Here is a 13,828-nt window from a genome sequence, read left to right on the forward strand (position 1 = left end):
AGCAAATTGTCTGTTCTCCTTACCCCAGTTCCCCAGCTCTGTTCCCATCCCCCCAATTTCCCAATTAAAAAAAAAATCTTAAAAAAAAAATTGGTGCTTTACAATTTTAAGTGTATTGATGTGTTGTTTCTGACACATGCTGTTTAAATGCAAGTTGGTGGACCCAAACTATCACTTTATAGATAAGCTATGGCATCAGGAGAAAATATTTTCTGCATACAAGCTGTGGCATTGGTAACTTTGTTAGCACCATTTGACTCTTTGCAATAAGATTCAAAATGGAATAATATCCTAAATGAATTTTCTCAACAGACATTTTGGTTTTTGTGTATTTGTGTACCTGAGTAAGAGTTGTGGTCCTGCAACAGTCCGATTCAGTGGCTCTTCTCAAGGCTGCTTATTAGAATCACTTTAGAATAGTGATTACAGATTTCAGACCAAGTACATCAGAATCTGTGATGGATGGATACAAGCATCTTTTTTTTTTCTTTCTAAGTTCCCCATGTGATTCCAATGTGTGGCAAGGTCATTGAGAATCACTGGTCTAATTAAAATTCTTTATATATGCCAATAAAAATTGTGTTTATTCCATACTAAGTGGCTATTTTCTGTACCTGGCAATATTAGTTTATGTCTCTAGTTGGAAACACAAAATTAAAATGTAAATTACCATAATGAAATTCTATGTATTAAGATGTACAGATCTGGAGAACCTATTAAAGTGATATTTATACTCGTATATGTAGTAGTGTTTAATATGTGTCAGTTGAAGAATTATAAATTTACTTTTGAGCTAGTTAACCAAAAATCAATCATTGTGCATTGAGTCATTTGAATCTTACTCATAATGTGGATCAAATTTTAAGAGAATGTTATATCAGAGAATATAGTCACTGGGTGCAGGCACACCTCCTTGTATTGCACATCCCTTTATTGTGCTTCACAGGTGTTGTGTTTTTTACAAATTGATTGCAAGACCCTCCACCAGAAAGCTGAACTGAAAACTAAAACAGTCTGAACCTTTGTCTAGATTACAGTCAATCTTTGATCATATGTTACAGCAGGAGTTGTCTGAGGGGTAAAGCCAGCCCTTTCCTGGAAATAGTTTTATTGGAATATAGCCATACTCATTCATTCCATTCATTGTCTGTGGCTGCTTTGCATTAAAGAGCATTGTGACAGAGACCATATAGCCTGCAAAACGTAAAAGTATTTACTGTCTGACCCTTGGTAGAAAGTTTGCCAGCTCCTGTGTTAGATGTTTTGTCACACATTGGATGATTGATTCCCACATGATTTGCTGACACTCCTAAATCCATCCTCTAAAGCTGCCTTTGGTCTTGCGTACACAGGTGACTGGAGATGTTTCTGTTTTTAGAGTTTTCAAATGGAGGTGGCAGTTGAAGGAAAGAAATTTGCCTTAGTAATGGAGGATGGGGATAGGGGAAGGAGAGGGGGCATGGTATTCTGCTAGCCCTCTGGTGCTCCTGCACCAGGGGGCCAGGAGCTTGTGTACTTACCTGGGGTGGGTGTCTCTTTGCCTGACAAACCCTCCGCTTTCCTGTGCATCACAGTCCTGGCTATTGCGCCCTCTGTCTTGGTGGGTGTGGAATAGCAGGTACCTGGAGAGCCTGGACCATGAGAAGCTTCTGCTGCAGTTACTGAAGATACAGACCATTTCCACACACGTTGCTAATAATAGATCTGCATGTGACAGCTTAAAGATTAGGAGTGGCTTAACCTTTAATCCTTCCTGGTCCAAGTGGAGAGCTCTAGGTGTGGAGGGCTAGTGGAGAGAGCACATCTGGCTCAACTCCCTTAGTCTCTGGTGCGGCATAGGATAGCTGGCTTACCTCTGAACTGTCAGCCACATCTCCACCCTGGGCACTTGGATGCTAGTAAAGGTCTCACCCACTAGCTGGGGTACTGACACCTGAAAAAGCCGTACCTGCAAATGCCGTAGAGATTTAAGAGTAGAAACATTTTTAGCTTTAGGAACATATAACTCCCCTTTCCAACATGTAAAGATGTTAATCAAGTTTTAGCTCTTTGATTTTCAGTTACATTTGTAGACAGGAATTGCATACAATAGCAAAGAAGTGCTTGTAAATGAGATTAAATGATGTTTTGGTAAACACTGGCAACATGACCATCACAGCCACAAGTTTGGAGTAGAAATTACAGTCTTGAGAAACATAATTGGGGTTTTTCTTATTTTGAGGGGGGATTAGGATGCTTGCTATAAACTTCATTAATAATGTCAAGTTATTTTTGTAAATCCAGGAATTTTATAATTTTTATAAAATATTTAAGATGGCTTCAGACCAAAACCTCTGAACTTATTTGAAATGCAGTGGTTTAGTTTATTCTGTTTGTGATTGAGGTCTAAATCTATTCCTGAATAACTGATGCTGGGTGCAGTAGTTATACTCTACCTTATTAAATAGATGTTTGCTAAAAGAAGAGTTCTTCTGGTTGTTGAATTTTCTTTTCCTGGGATACTGAGAAATAAGGGACCTGTATTTGGGAACAGCTCTCTAGATTGTAAATGCTCTAAGTGCTGTTAGTATTTGAAGACCCTGGCATTTGTTTTTCTAGTGTGATAAGGCAGTGAAGGCAGTAGAGTTAATGGAAGCAAGCTGAATTGCTTCCCAGAATAAATGGGTTAATAAAGATACCAATAATGATGAAATCTCTCTCATGAGATTTTATTAAGTACTTTACATTTTTACTTAGCTATGCTTATGGTATGTGATTTTGTAAGTGCACTCCCTTCCCCCACTAACTCTCATCCCTTCTTTATATACCAGATCAGTGACTATCATCTGTTTTACAAGATGAGTAACAGCCACCCTCTTCGCCCCTTTACTGCAGTAGGGGAAATTGATCATGTGCACATTTTGTCTGAACATGTTGGTGCCTTGCTGATTGGAGAAGAATATGGAGATGTCACATTTGTTGTGGAAAAGAAACGTTTTCCTGCCCACAGGGTAATTTTAGCAGCGAGGTGCCAATATTTTCGGTAAGTCTCTAATACTTTTCGAAGATTAAAGTCAATTGTAGAAAACATTAGTATTTTCTACTCTGTGAAAAATATGTAACCAAGCATAACAATAAATTAGTAATCCTTCAATTCAACATCTAAAAGAATTAAATCTTTGTAGACTTTCTTACGTTTTTCAAAATTGCCTTTTCAGGAGCCATCTTAGAATTATAAGATTAGAAGGCTCCCCAGGCAACACTGTACCCAGTCAACCGATTTTCAAGACCTCAGGACTATTTCTCAGGCTGATTCCTTTTTTGCCCTCACTTTCTCCTCACAGTTGAGGACTAATGGAACGTAAACTGATTAATGGCAGACAGGCTTCTTGTTGCATATAGACTTGCTAATGAACATGACGACCTCTTAGTTTCAGACTACTGAGATCTAGGACCTGTAGAAAGCCCAGCAGATCTATCTCTAAGACAAGAAGTTTGATAATCCCAAATTAAATGAAACTTAAGTGTTTACTGTTTCATAGTTATATTAGAACTAAAACTAAACAAAGTATTTATGTATTTAATTAATGTAAAAATATGTTGCTATTATTTGTTACTCAAACCCTTAATTTCCAGGGTTATACATGTTAAATTGAGTTCTAATTACTCTACATTTTACCTAATGTTAAAAGGGAATCATCACTGAATGATAATTTATCTTTGATACATCCATAGAGTCTATATCCAGAAAATCATGGATTTGCGTGGAAAACTTGATAATGGGAAAATTGAGATGCTGATGGCTTAGAGAAAATTTCAGTTACTTCTAGTGAAAACTGCAGTCTGAATTTTACAATCAGAATTAACTGACACAGTGAAACAGCAACACCTAGAGTCACACATTTTGTAGTAAAGTGTGTCTCTTGGCAATATTTACTAGAGCTAGAACTCTTCTAGTACTTTATAAACATTTTCAGAGCATTCCATGTATATATAAAATGCCACTGCAGATGAAGCTAGAGGCCTAGAAAAGAGAGGAATCTATTAAGAGTTCTAGCAAACACTCTCCTGTTCGTCTTGATAATGGTCAACCTACCCAGGCAGCTAGCCTTGGCCTAGTCGTTTATTATCAGCCTCTGCCCTCTGCACACTTTTCCATCTGTGTTTCTTTTCCTTTTCTTACTTTTCGTCCACTCATTATTATTAAAGTGTTATTTAAGAGTCCATTCTTTCTTAAGTCAGAGCTTTTTAGCTTTATGTTTAATATTTGTTAATCGTATATACCAAGCCCTCTTTCAAAAATAATTTGAGACAACTGTATGTGGGTATCTTTTAGGAGATCAGTATATTCTTAAAAGAAACTCAAATACTTTGAGAAATTTGAAGGTCATATTGAGTGAATGGAGTATACACCCCTCATTTATTGACCTTGTTCTTGATGTCTCTTTGTGGCTATTTAACCTGTATGGTATCTGATGGCTAAACTAGGCTAAACTCAGAGTCATTACCAGTGCTATCTGAGATTCTCATTGCTGACAGTGTTCATGTGCAAAGGTAAGTTAACTGTCAGCAGTCAGGAGAGGCCTTACTAAGTGTTGTCACAGAGCCTATCACTTCCCAGATAAGCACAAGCTAACTGTACAGGAGGGAACTTTGCACAAGTTGGGGGTTCATATTTAGGGTTCCAAGGGAGCCTCATCAAAACCACTTTTAAGGCATTGAGAATCCAGGTAAATACCAGGATTACACTGGAGTGGGAGTAAATCTTGGCGAGAGCTTCCCAGGAAGGTGTCCTTTAATCTAGTAGTAATTTTGAAGTTGTGGTTAGATGCTCTCTGGATTAATGAAAACCTTCAAGGGTGTTTTTAGGCAGAGGATAACCCAGTGAAGAGGTATGCTCAGAATATTCATGAATCTTTTGCTGGATGGTTTCAACTGTTTTCCTGAGGCAAGCAAGAATGCTGGATCCTGGGGGCGGGTGGGAGGCATTCCAGGCAGGTATGGAGGGAACCTTGAAATGCTAGTCCTGCTCTGCTCTGAGAAAGTTGGCTGGGGGGGGATTTCTGTTTGCTCCCCATTCTCTTGCTGTCACTTTTACGTATTTTCTTTCTCACTCTTTAGTCTTCCTTTTCTGTACTCCTCCATGTCATCCTCTGGCCACCCTTTCTTTTCTAATGGATTGAATGTTTAATTGGTTCATACTATTTCTCATAGAGTAGTAGAGGTAGAAATTCAAATTCATTGCCTGACTTAATTGTCTAGTTTTCATTTTTTAGATGAGCAGATAAGCAGTAACATGGGGATTTTTTATTAATCTGACAAATACTAGAAGACAAAAAAGTCAAATCATCCATAATTTCATCACCAATTTCATTTTTAATTTACAAAGTAGCAGTGCAAGTCTCTCCCTCCCGGCCCTCTAATCCCATTCCCCAGAGACAGCCACTGTTAACAGTGTAATACAAATTTCCCCTGATTTTTCTCAATATAAGTAGATATATCTGTATATATACTATGTGCATACATATATAAGCATGTGCTGTACACTTTTTTTCCTTAGCACATCTGGATCTGCAATTTACCTACTATATCCTGGTCATCTTTATAAGACAGTGTATATTGATCTCCCTTGATCTTTCTGTGGCTGCACAGACATTTAAATCTTTTCTAGTGTTTCCATTGTTTCAGTATATATTCTTACAGGTTTATCTTTATCGTGCTGTATTACGTCTGTAGAATTGAGTCCTAAAAGTAGTTATTGAGTTAAAAGGTATGCACATTTTAGATTTGAGTAGGTATTACTTAAGTTACTTTCCAAAAAGGGGTGCCCATTTATACCCTCAAAGCAGCACATGAGAGAGCCTGTTTTTCCATTGCTTTTACAGCACTGAATATTAAAGGCTTTTCAATTCCTGCCAGTTTAATAGGGAAGAATGGCACCTGATGGTGTTTAATTGTTTTTATCTGGTTATAGCTTTTCCTATAGAGTTTTACTTTTTAAATTGCCTTATTGGCCTGTAACATGTTTATATTGATTTCACTGTTCCTCTCAAAAGAGCACTTTCATCTTTCTATTTAATGAATATCTATTACATATCTTGGGCTCTCAGGATATTTCATTAGTCCAGCTGTTTATAGAATTCTTTCAAAATAGTTTTAAAATTATTTCTCTTAGTTTCTTTAGAGAACTATTTAAAATGACTACTGTGCATTTCTTTACCTGAATCTTTGTGTCATTAAACACATTTATGTTTGTGTAATATTGATAACCATTATTTCATAGTTTTGCTGCGAATCTTATTTGCAGTTTTTCTCATGCATTTCTTCACTGATGTGCAGAGCATTACTGTATGGTGGAATGCGGGAATCTCAGCCCGAAGCAGAAATCCCTCTCCAAGACACCACTGCAGAAGCCTTCACGATGCTACTTAAATACATCTACACTGGCCGGGCGACACTGACTGACGAGAAGGAGGAGGTGCTACTGGACTTCCTGAGCCTGGCTCATAAATATGGATTTCCAGAGCTGGAGGATTCTACCTCTGAGTACCTCTGCACCATTCTTAACATTCAGAATGTCTGTATGACTTTTGATGTTGCCAGCCTCTACTCGCTCCCCAAGTTAACCTGCATGTGCTGCATGTTTATGGACAGAAATGCGCAGGAGGTGCTCTCAAGTGAAGGCTTCCTCTCCCTTTCTAAGGTGTGTCATGGTCTGGAGTAAGTTACAGGCAGGCATTGTTCTAGTTATGTCTGTACAGTAGAAATATATTAATAGCAGTGGACTCAGAATAAAAAATAAAACTCATAGGTGTAGAAGAGGTTGTCTGCCTCTAGCTGCTGAGACTAGATCGTATAAGAGAGGCCGAGCACTTCTGTTTGCTTTTAAGGTTATTCTGGTAAATTCTATGTGTAAAAGAAACTGTGATGCTGGGTTGTTGTTTTCAATGTGATGACAGTCAAACAGGCTCCTTTGCGGTGCTGCACACTATTTTTTGGTTTTGTATTTCTTTGACAGAGAGTACAGCTAATAATTCTTTACCATGAGAGGGGAAATTCATAAAGGAAATCTGATGCATCACTGGATGTCTTTAAGTTACTGTTTTGTTTTTGGTTTTTGCTGGCTCAAAACTTACTATTATACGGTGTTTTGCACTGTATAATGATAGCTAGAGTAAAACTATTTTGCTCAAATCTTTCTCGGAACCCTTCTTTCCCTTTCGCTGTTCCTCCTAAGACCTGAATATTTTGAGTGAGAACACCTATTTGAAAAGCTACATATTTTGGTTTGAGTTTAAACTACGATTTTTATTGTCCTACTTTATTTTTGGAGGCAAGGGTCTTTCAGGGTTGCTCCAATGTTGCTGGAGGTCAGTCTGAAAATCTAAGAGCCGAAAATACGATAGTGCAGTAATAGTGTGTAACGAAAGATTAGGAATTTTAAATGCCAGATGTATCTTACTGACTTATAAATGCAAACCTCCCTGAAGAGCCTGCGTGGAATGACAGCTCCTCACGTTGCCATTTTTCTTCTTGTTGTTTTATTAAAGATGGGTGCGGATGTGTTGGAAAGACTAGATATTGAATGCCTACAGCTGTTTACACAGCCATAATGTGCAAGAGAGCATATGGCACAAAGAATACAGAAAGAATCTGGTCAAAAAGAGTTAATTGTTTAAATATAACTGATACTTGCAGCTCTGTAAGATTTTACTGATTGATCATGCATGTGGTTGAGCTCCATAATAACTAGAATTTTTCCTTTTTATCATTTTCAGACAGCACTTTTACACATCGTATTAAGAGATTCATTTGCAGCTCCTGAAAAAGATATTTTCCTAGCTTTGTTAAACTGGTGTAAGCACAATTCAAAGGAGAATCATGCTGAAATCATGCAGGCTGTGCGTTTACCTCTGATGAGCCTCACTGAACTCCTGAACGTTGTGAGGCCTTCGGGGCTGTTATCTCCCGATGCCATTCTGGATGCTATTAAAGTTCGATCAGAGAGCCGGGATATGGACCTCAATTACAGAGGCATGCTCAGTGAGTACCTGTCTATCCTCATCTCACCAAGAAATTTGGTTTGCATCTTATGACAGTCTCAACTATAGAGCTATAGTGCAGGTGTTCATGGTACGTGTGGGCCTAAGAACATACACCTCTGCTTCCTGTCCTCCTGTTACTTCCTCCTGAGAACGCATAGCCATTGTAGACCCTAAAACAGGCAGTTCTTGCCTTTCCTGGGCAAATTTCTCCAACAGCTTCCTAGAATGTCAGAAATAGATATTTTCCTGAGAAGCTGTTTCTCATGTGAAGACCTTTCCTCCTTTGTTCCATAAAATCAGTACCAAGTACATGCTATGTACTTATTATTTTATCACCATTAACATGGAGATTCTAAATAATAACAGCTAACACTTATATAGCATTTCCAACACTTATGTGGTGATATTTCTTATTAATAAAAACAATAACAATTAACATTTATAAAGTGTTTATATGTTCCAATAACAATTCTACATGAGCACTTAATTTTCATAGCAATCCTTTGAGGTGGGTACTGTTATTGGTTCCATTTTATAAATGAGTAAACTGAAGCACAGAGAGGTTAAGTAACTTGCCCAAAGTCACACAGAAAATTTCCTGGAGCTGAGAGTCAGACCCATGTAATTAGACTCCAGAGGCTATGTAATTAACCACTAAACTATGCTGTATAAGTGCAAAATATAGCCTCTGCCTTTGCTCCTTTTAATTTCATTGTGGAAATAAAACATACCCCATGAAAAGTTAAATACAACAATGTTCAAGATGGGTACATGCTGTGAATTTCCGAAGAGGGTGCAGCTTGGAATGACTGAGGGAGATTTCCTGGAGATCCTGAAGCTTGGGGTGAGCCTTGGCATCTGATTTAAATGGCATCAGGGTCGGGTGCGTTTCAGGTGAGAAGACTGGTGAGGTTAATGGAGGTTAGAGCATTTGAATGACCATGAACAGAAGAGCTTGCCTAGAGTAGGAGGCTTATTATTAAGGAAGATTGATTAATTGGATTAATAAGTCTGTAAAGATTAGCTCAGGCAAAATCATGGAAGTCTTTGATTGGGATTTTGCCTATGTGCAGTGAAAAGCTGATTTTAGGGAGGGGGAGAGGCATGAGTACAGTGGTGGTTTTGAAAGATTGATCCATGGTGCTGTACTTCATGATTTGGAATAGGGAAAAACTGGATTCAGGGAGGCCAGTGAGGAGGGTATTTAACCTGTGCAGAGTTGGTACAGCCTTACCCTAGAGTGGCGGCATTGAAAATGGAAAATAATGGATATATGGAGGAGATATTATTTTAAAATATTAAATCTTGGTGATTCAGGGGATTTAAATTTAAGAGTTACGTTTAGGAGGTCATTACTTAATTTTATCAAATCTAAGAAACCAGAAATGCTGAGGCACCATTGTTTTATGTACAACTAAGAAAGGAAACAGTATTGCCAATTAAACCATGACACATCATCATGTCTAAATCCCAGTTTCAGAAATGTTAAAATTTGAAAAAATGTGCATCATAGAATTAATGAAATATAATAGTTCTTTTTTTTTTAAAAGATTTTATTGGGGAATTGGGAGAAGGAACAGCGTTGGGGAATCAGGGAAGGGGAACAGACATGTTGCTGTCCTTTTTTTCTTCAGTCTAGTTGTGGAGGACATCGCTTTACTGCCCCATGTTGGTATTGTGATCATTGCACTCTTCCTGGCTGCCAGCCACTCACGGTAGCTCACGGCAGCCCACTGCAGCCCCACTGCAGCCTACGCCGTTGCTGGTGACTCACAGCAGCCCAGTTCCAGGTCGAGCTGTTGTTCACCATCTTAGCTGTAGAGGGCGCAGCATCACTGGCCCTCATGTGGGACCTGAACCTGCTCTAGTGGCCCTGCTGCTCAGAGCTCGCGCTCCCAAGCCAACTCATAACCAACTGAGCCACTTGGCTACCCCTGAAATATAATAGTTCTTTAAAGAAGATCCTGAGCTTATTTTTAGACTTACTTAGTTTGGGGGTTTTTGGGACATCTAAGTTCTTTCTCATGTTAGTCATTTCTCTGAGCAATCTTTTCCTTGACAATGCTTTAGACACTTCTTGAAATACTGATTAATTTTAAACAGGTGCCCAACTCGGACTTCTCTCCTGACTCATAGATTTAGATTTCATTTCTTCATAGAAGAAAAACCTTACGTTTTGGAGCCAGACAAATTTGACTTCAACTCCTGAATTAGTCACTTAGTAGTTATAGGACCTGGTTTTAAATTATATAAGGAATTTTACCTTTAGTTTTATATCTCCTAGTGTTATGAGAATTAATTGAAATAATGCATGCAAAGAATGTGCATAAGCTCAATAGAGGTAACCATTGTCATTATCCTCGTTCTTCCTCATCTGTGTAGGAATTATCACATTGTTTTAAACATTTTTGTTTACTTGTATTTTGTCCTTGAAGGCAGGTTACTGCTGTTTGGGAAGCAGTCAAAGCTGGTGATGAAAGAATTGAAACCTGGGCTAGAGAATAGAGAAGGAAGTAAAGACCACAGTCTGCGATTTAGAGAAGACAGACCTACAGCCAGGGGGCTGAAGGTAGAGAGGGAAGAATTAGAGAGGTAGGAAGAAAGCTGGGACAGGGTTACAGAGGCCAGCAGAGGAGAGAGCTTTCACAGGGCGTGGGTGGTCAGTGGTATCTAGCAATGCTCAGAGGTCAAGAAGAAGGAGAATTGAGAGAAAACTTTTCGATATAAATTAGTGGTGAGTCTGGACAAAAGCTTGGCAAAATTGGGAATTAGGCCATGGGTTTGAAAAGATAGTAAATACAACCATCTGAGGCACTGGAATGACATACTTACTGTAATTATCGCCCATAACTGTTCTTCATTTTGGAATAATTCAGTGGGTGCTCAAGGAAGAGATTATACAAATGTTTGGGACTCTTATCTAACTTCTAAATTTGTAAATAGCAGGCCATTTTTTTGACTTTTTAATTAAAAGAATAGTAAAACAGTAATATAAATACTAAGGAAGCATATCACTTTACCATCAGATCTTAAAGAATAGGTTAGTTATTTTCTAAGTAAATGTTATCCAAACATTTATATCATTATTTCTTTCATCAAATTTCTTTACTGTTAGGAAAAAAAAGTGTTTGACTGTTCCCAGGATGATGATCTGGAAAGATAGTTCTGCTTATTTGAAATTATTGAGCAAATTTGTTTGTTTCTTTGTTTTATCCTGAGAGCCAGCTCTTTGTCTTTGAGGAGTTTTCAGGAAATGTAGTGAGGCTCTTAAGAGTAGGGATTAACATCTTTTTCTAATTCTTTTTCTTTGAGTTCACTAATATTGGTTACTGGAAGGTTTAATTCTTAGAGCTGCATATCCCAAGGCACTAAATTTCAGCGATTTTTCCCCCCTTAAAAAAAAGAGGATCCAAAGACTGTTTTAACTTACCAGTCAAGGTTAGTCTTTCTGGGAAGGTGGCTTAAACCAGTTTTGCACATACGTAATGATGAGCATTTGTCTATAAACCTGGGAAAAGGGAATTACCTTTTAATTATACACACACACACACACCCGTGTGTGTGTGTGTGTGTGTGTGTGTGTGTGTGTGTGTGTGTGTGTGTGTACACCCCCTCTCCCCCTTTAGGGTATTTGAACTACTTGTGCTCAGGCCATTCTCTTAATGCTTAGTTTTGTCTCAACTGTAGAGATCTTTATTTCTGCCTTGAAACTTAGTGCTTTTTCTATTCAGACTGAGTTATACTTTATTTTGCTTATTTCAGGTTTTAGACTTTGGGAAACAGGACAGTAATTTCTTGTTTCTTCATATTTTTAGCAGGGTTTGTATGACAGCTTCCATCTTCAAGATTTCCTTATTGAGTAAAAGTCAGTCTGTTCATAGGACTGCTTAGTTAAATTATTGATTACTATATAAGTGTGTATGTGCGTGTGTATGTGCATATGTGTTTGTGTGTGTATTTAAATCTTTGTTGTAGGTACATTGTAACATGTACTTATTCTTATAGTTGACAGTAGCCCAGACCAAGAAAGCTCGCTGCTGAGATATTACCATTGTTGCTTTGTTTTGTTTTGTTTTTTGCCTAGACTGAGCTTGTTGAGGACTGTAATTATACCTTACAGTGCCTGAATCTAGACTTTTCAAAACAAACGAGTGACTGAATCAATCTATCACTTGCTTCTAAACTAGAATTTAAAATATGTCTCACCTATCACATAAAGACAGTAACAACAATGAGCCTTTAATACTTTTAAAACTTTTTGACTTCTGTTACTATTGTATCTTCCCAACTATAGTTTACAGTAACTTCATCTGTAAGCTGGGGTCTAACAAGTAACCTGCTGAGTATTCCTCCATGGCGGCAGTTCGTGTCTGAAATGCGCTCTTGTCCCCATTTGATGGCAAGCTCCTGGAGGGCTGAGTCTAGCATAGTGACCAGCGTATAGAAGGCAGCTGAGGAATTTTTTCCCCATTAAATTAAATAAATAGGATGGCGGTCCCTTTCAGCTCTTATATGTTTTCATTCTTTAATCTTTATCAGTAACTTGCCTAAAGTTACTGAGTGAAATTGACGCCCAAGCTGGAACCATAGTGCTGATCTGACTCCTGAGGCCTGTGCTGTTTGATAGTCTGCAGCCTGGGTTATTTTCTGTCCCTGTTTTGTGGTGTGTTTGAGCATCAGCACTGTCCAGTAGGGAAAGGAGGCCTGCTGAGAGTGGAGATGACGGGGAAGTTAAGGTAAGACAGGAGTGGTCAAGAAAGTCATATGTAAAGGCCATACGTGTTGGAAGGGAGGACCCATTCATTCTTCAGGGAAGTCGGGTTAGGGAGTGGAAGATGATGTAGGGGACAGAATGGGTAAAAAGATTGCATATGGCAGAGAGCTAAGTGTGAATCCAAACGATCCATCGGGTAAACAACCGTCTCAGCCTACATGTAAGAGAGTTCAATAAAGAATGATTAATAACCCAAAGCAATTAAAGAAAAACACAAGATCATTAACCCAGCAGCACTTAGATTTTGGCATTGTGTAGCTAGCGGCAGGCCCTGCTCCATTTTGCCTTAGTTTTTCTTTCTAATAATTGGCTTGGTTCTGCCTAGCTGTGGAACTTCAAAGCTTCATTTTTTCACTTAATGTGTGGAAAATGCATCAAAAATGACAAATTTAAAGAAAACTATTATTGTTATCTACTATCTCGTTTAATTCCTGCCACCTTATATTTTTTTGCGATCTATTTTCTCTACTGATAAACAAATATAAGCAGTAAGAATATTTATGGTTTGAATTATTTTATTATGACTTGAATTTTCTCATGATCACTTTTTGTCTTAAATTCATCATTTAACTATAGAATTTGCAAAAAATACTTGGAGTTATATTTTTATCCTGTGAGGTACTCAGATTATAGTTACCATAAGAGAATTTCCACTTGTGTAAATGTTCCCCATTTTGAAGTGAAAGATGCTTTCAGGGAATCTGTATCAAGAACAGTTAGAAAAGTTCTCAAGTACTCTTGAAATACATTTCAAAAGATGACTTAGACTTGTGTTAGAAATTTCATTTCCATTTTAGACCTTTAGTTACAGTCACTTGAAACTCTTGTGCCAAGTATGTTATTCCTAGCTTGATAAATTTTAGAGGTGAAGAAGCTTATGTTTAGAGAAAATCAAAAGGTAATGGCAGTTTCTAAATCGGGAAGCTTAAGTTCCCCCTTTTTAGTCTTGATGGTGTGAGAACTGGAGGAGATGGTTTCAGTGGGCAGCTGCAACTGGCTTCGGACCCCCACATCTTATACCCAGCAATAA

At 38.1% G+C, this 13,828-nt stretch overlaps 1 protein-coding gene across 1 annotated transcript in view; it reads left to right on the plus strand.

The window, feature by feature from the left end:
- The window catches only part of BTBD9 (BTB domain containing 9), a 424,803-nt gene that overhangs the window by 49,887 nt on the left and 361,088 nt on the right, over positions 1-13,828 (plus strand). The window contains exons 3-5 of the mRNA XM_019666564.1: positions 2,811-3,022; positions 6,319-6,682; positions 7,758-8,022. Of these exons, the coding sequence (XP_019522109.1) occupies positions 2,838-3,022; positions 6,319-6,682; positions 7,758-8,022 (814 nt within the window). The 5' untranslated portion in view covers positions 2,811-2,837. The remainder of the gene's footprint in view (positions 1-2,810; positions 3,023-6,318; positions 6,683-7,757; positions 8,023-13,828) is intronic.

This window comes from Hipposideros armiger, unplaced genomic scaffold, assembly GCF_001890085.2.
Source record: "Hipposideros armiger isolate ML-2016 unplaced genomic scaffold, ASM189008v1 scaffold_475, whole genome shotgun sequence".
NCBI lineage: Eukaryota > Metazoa > Chordata > Mammalia > Chiroptera > Hipposideridae > Hipposideros > Hipposideros armiger.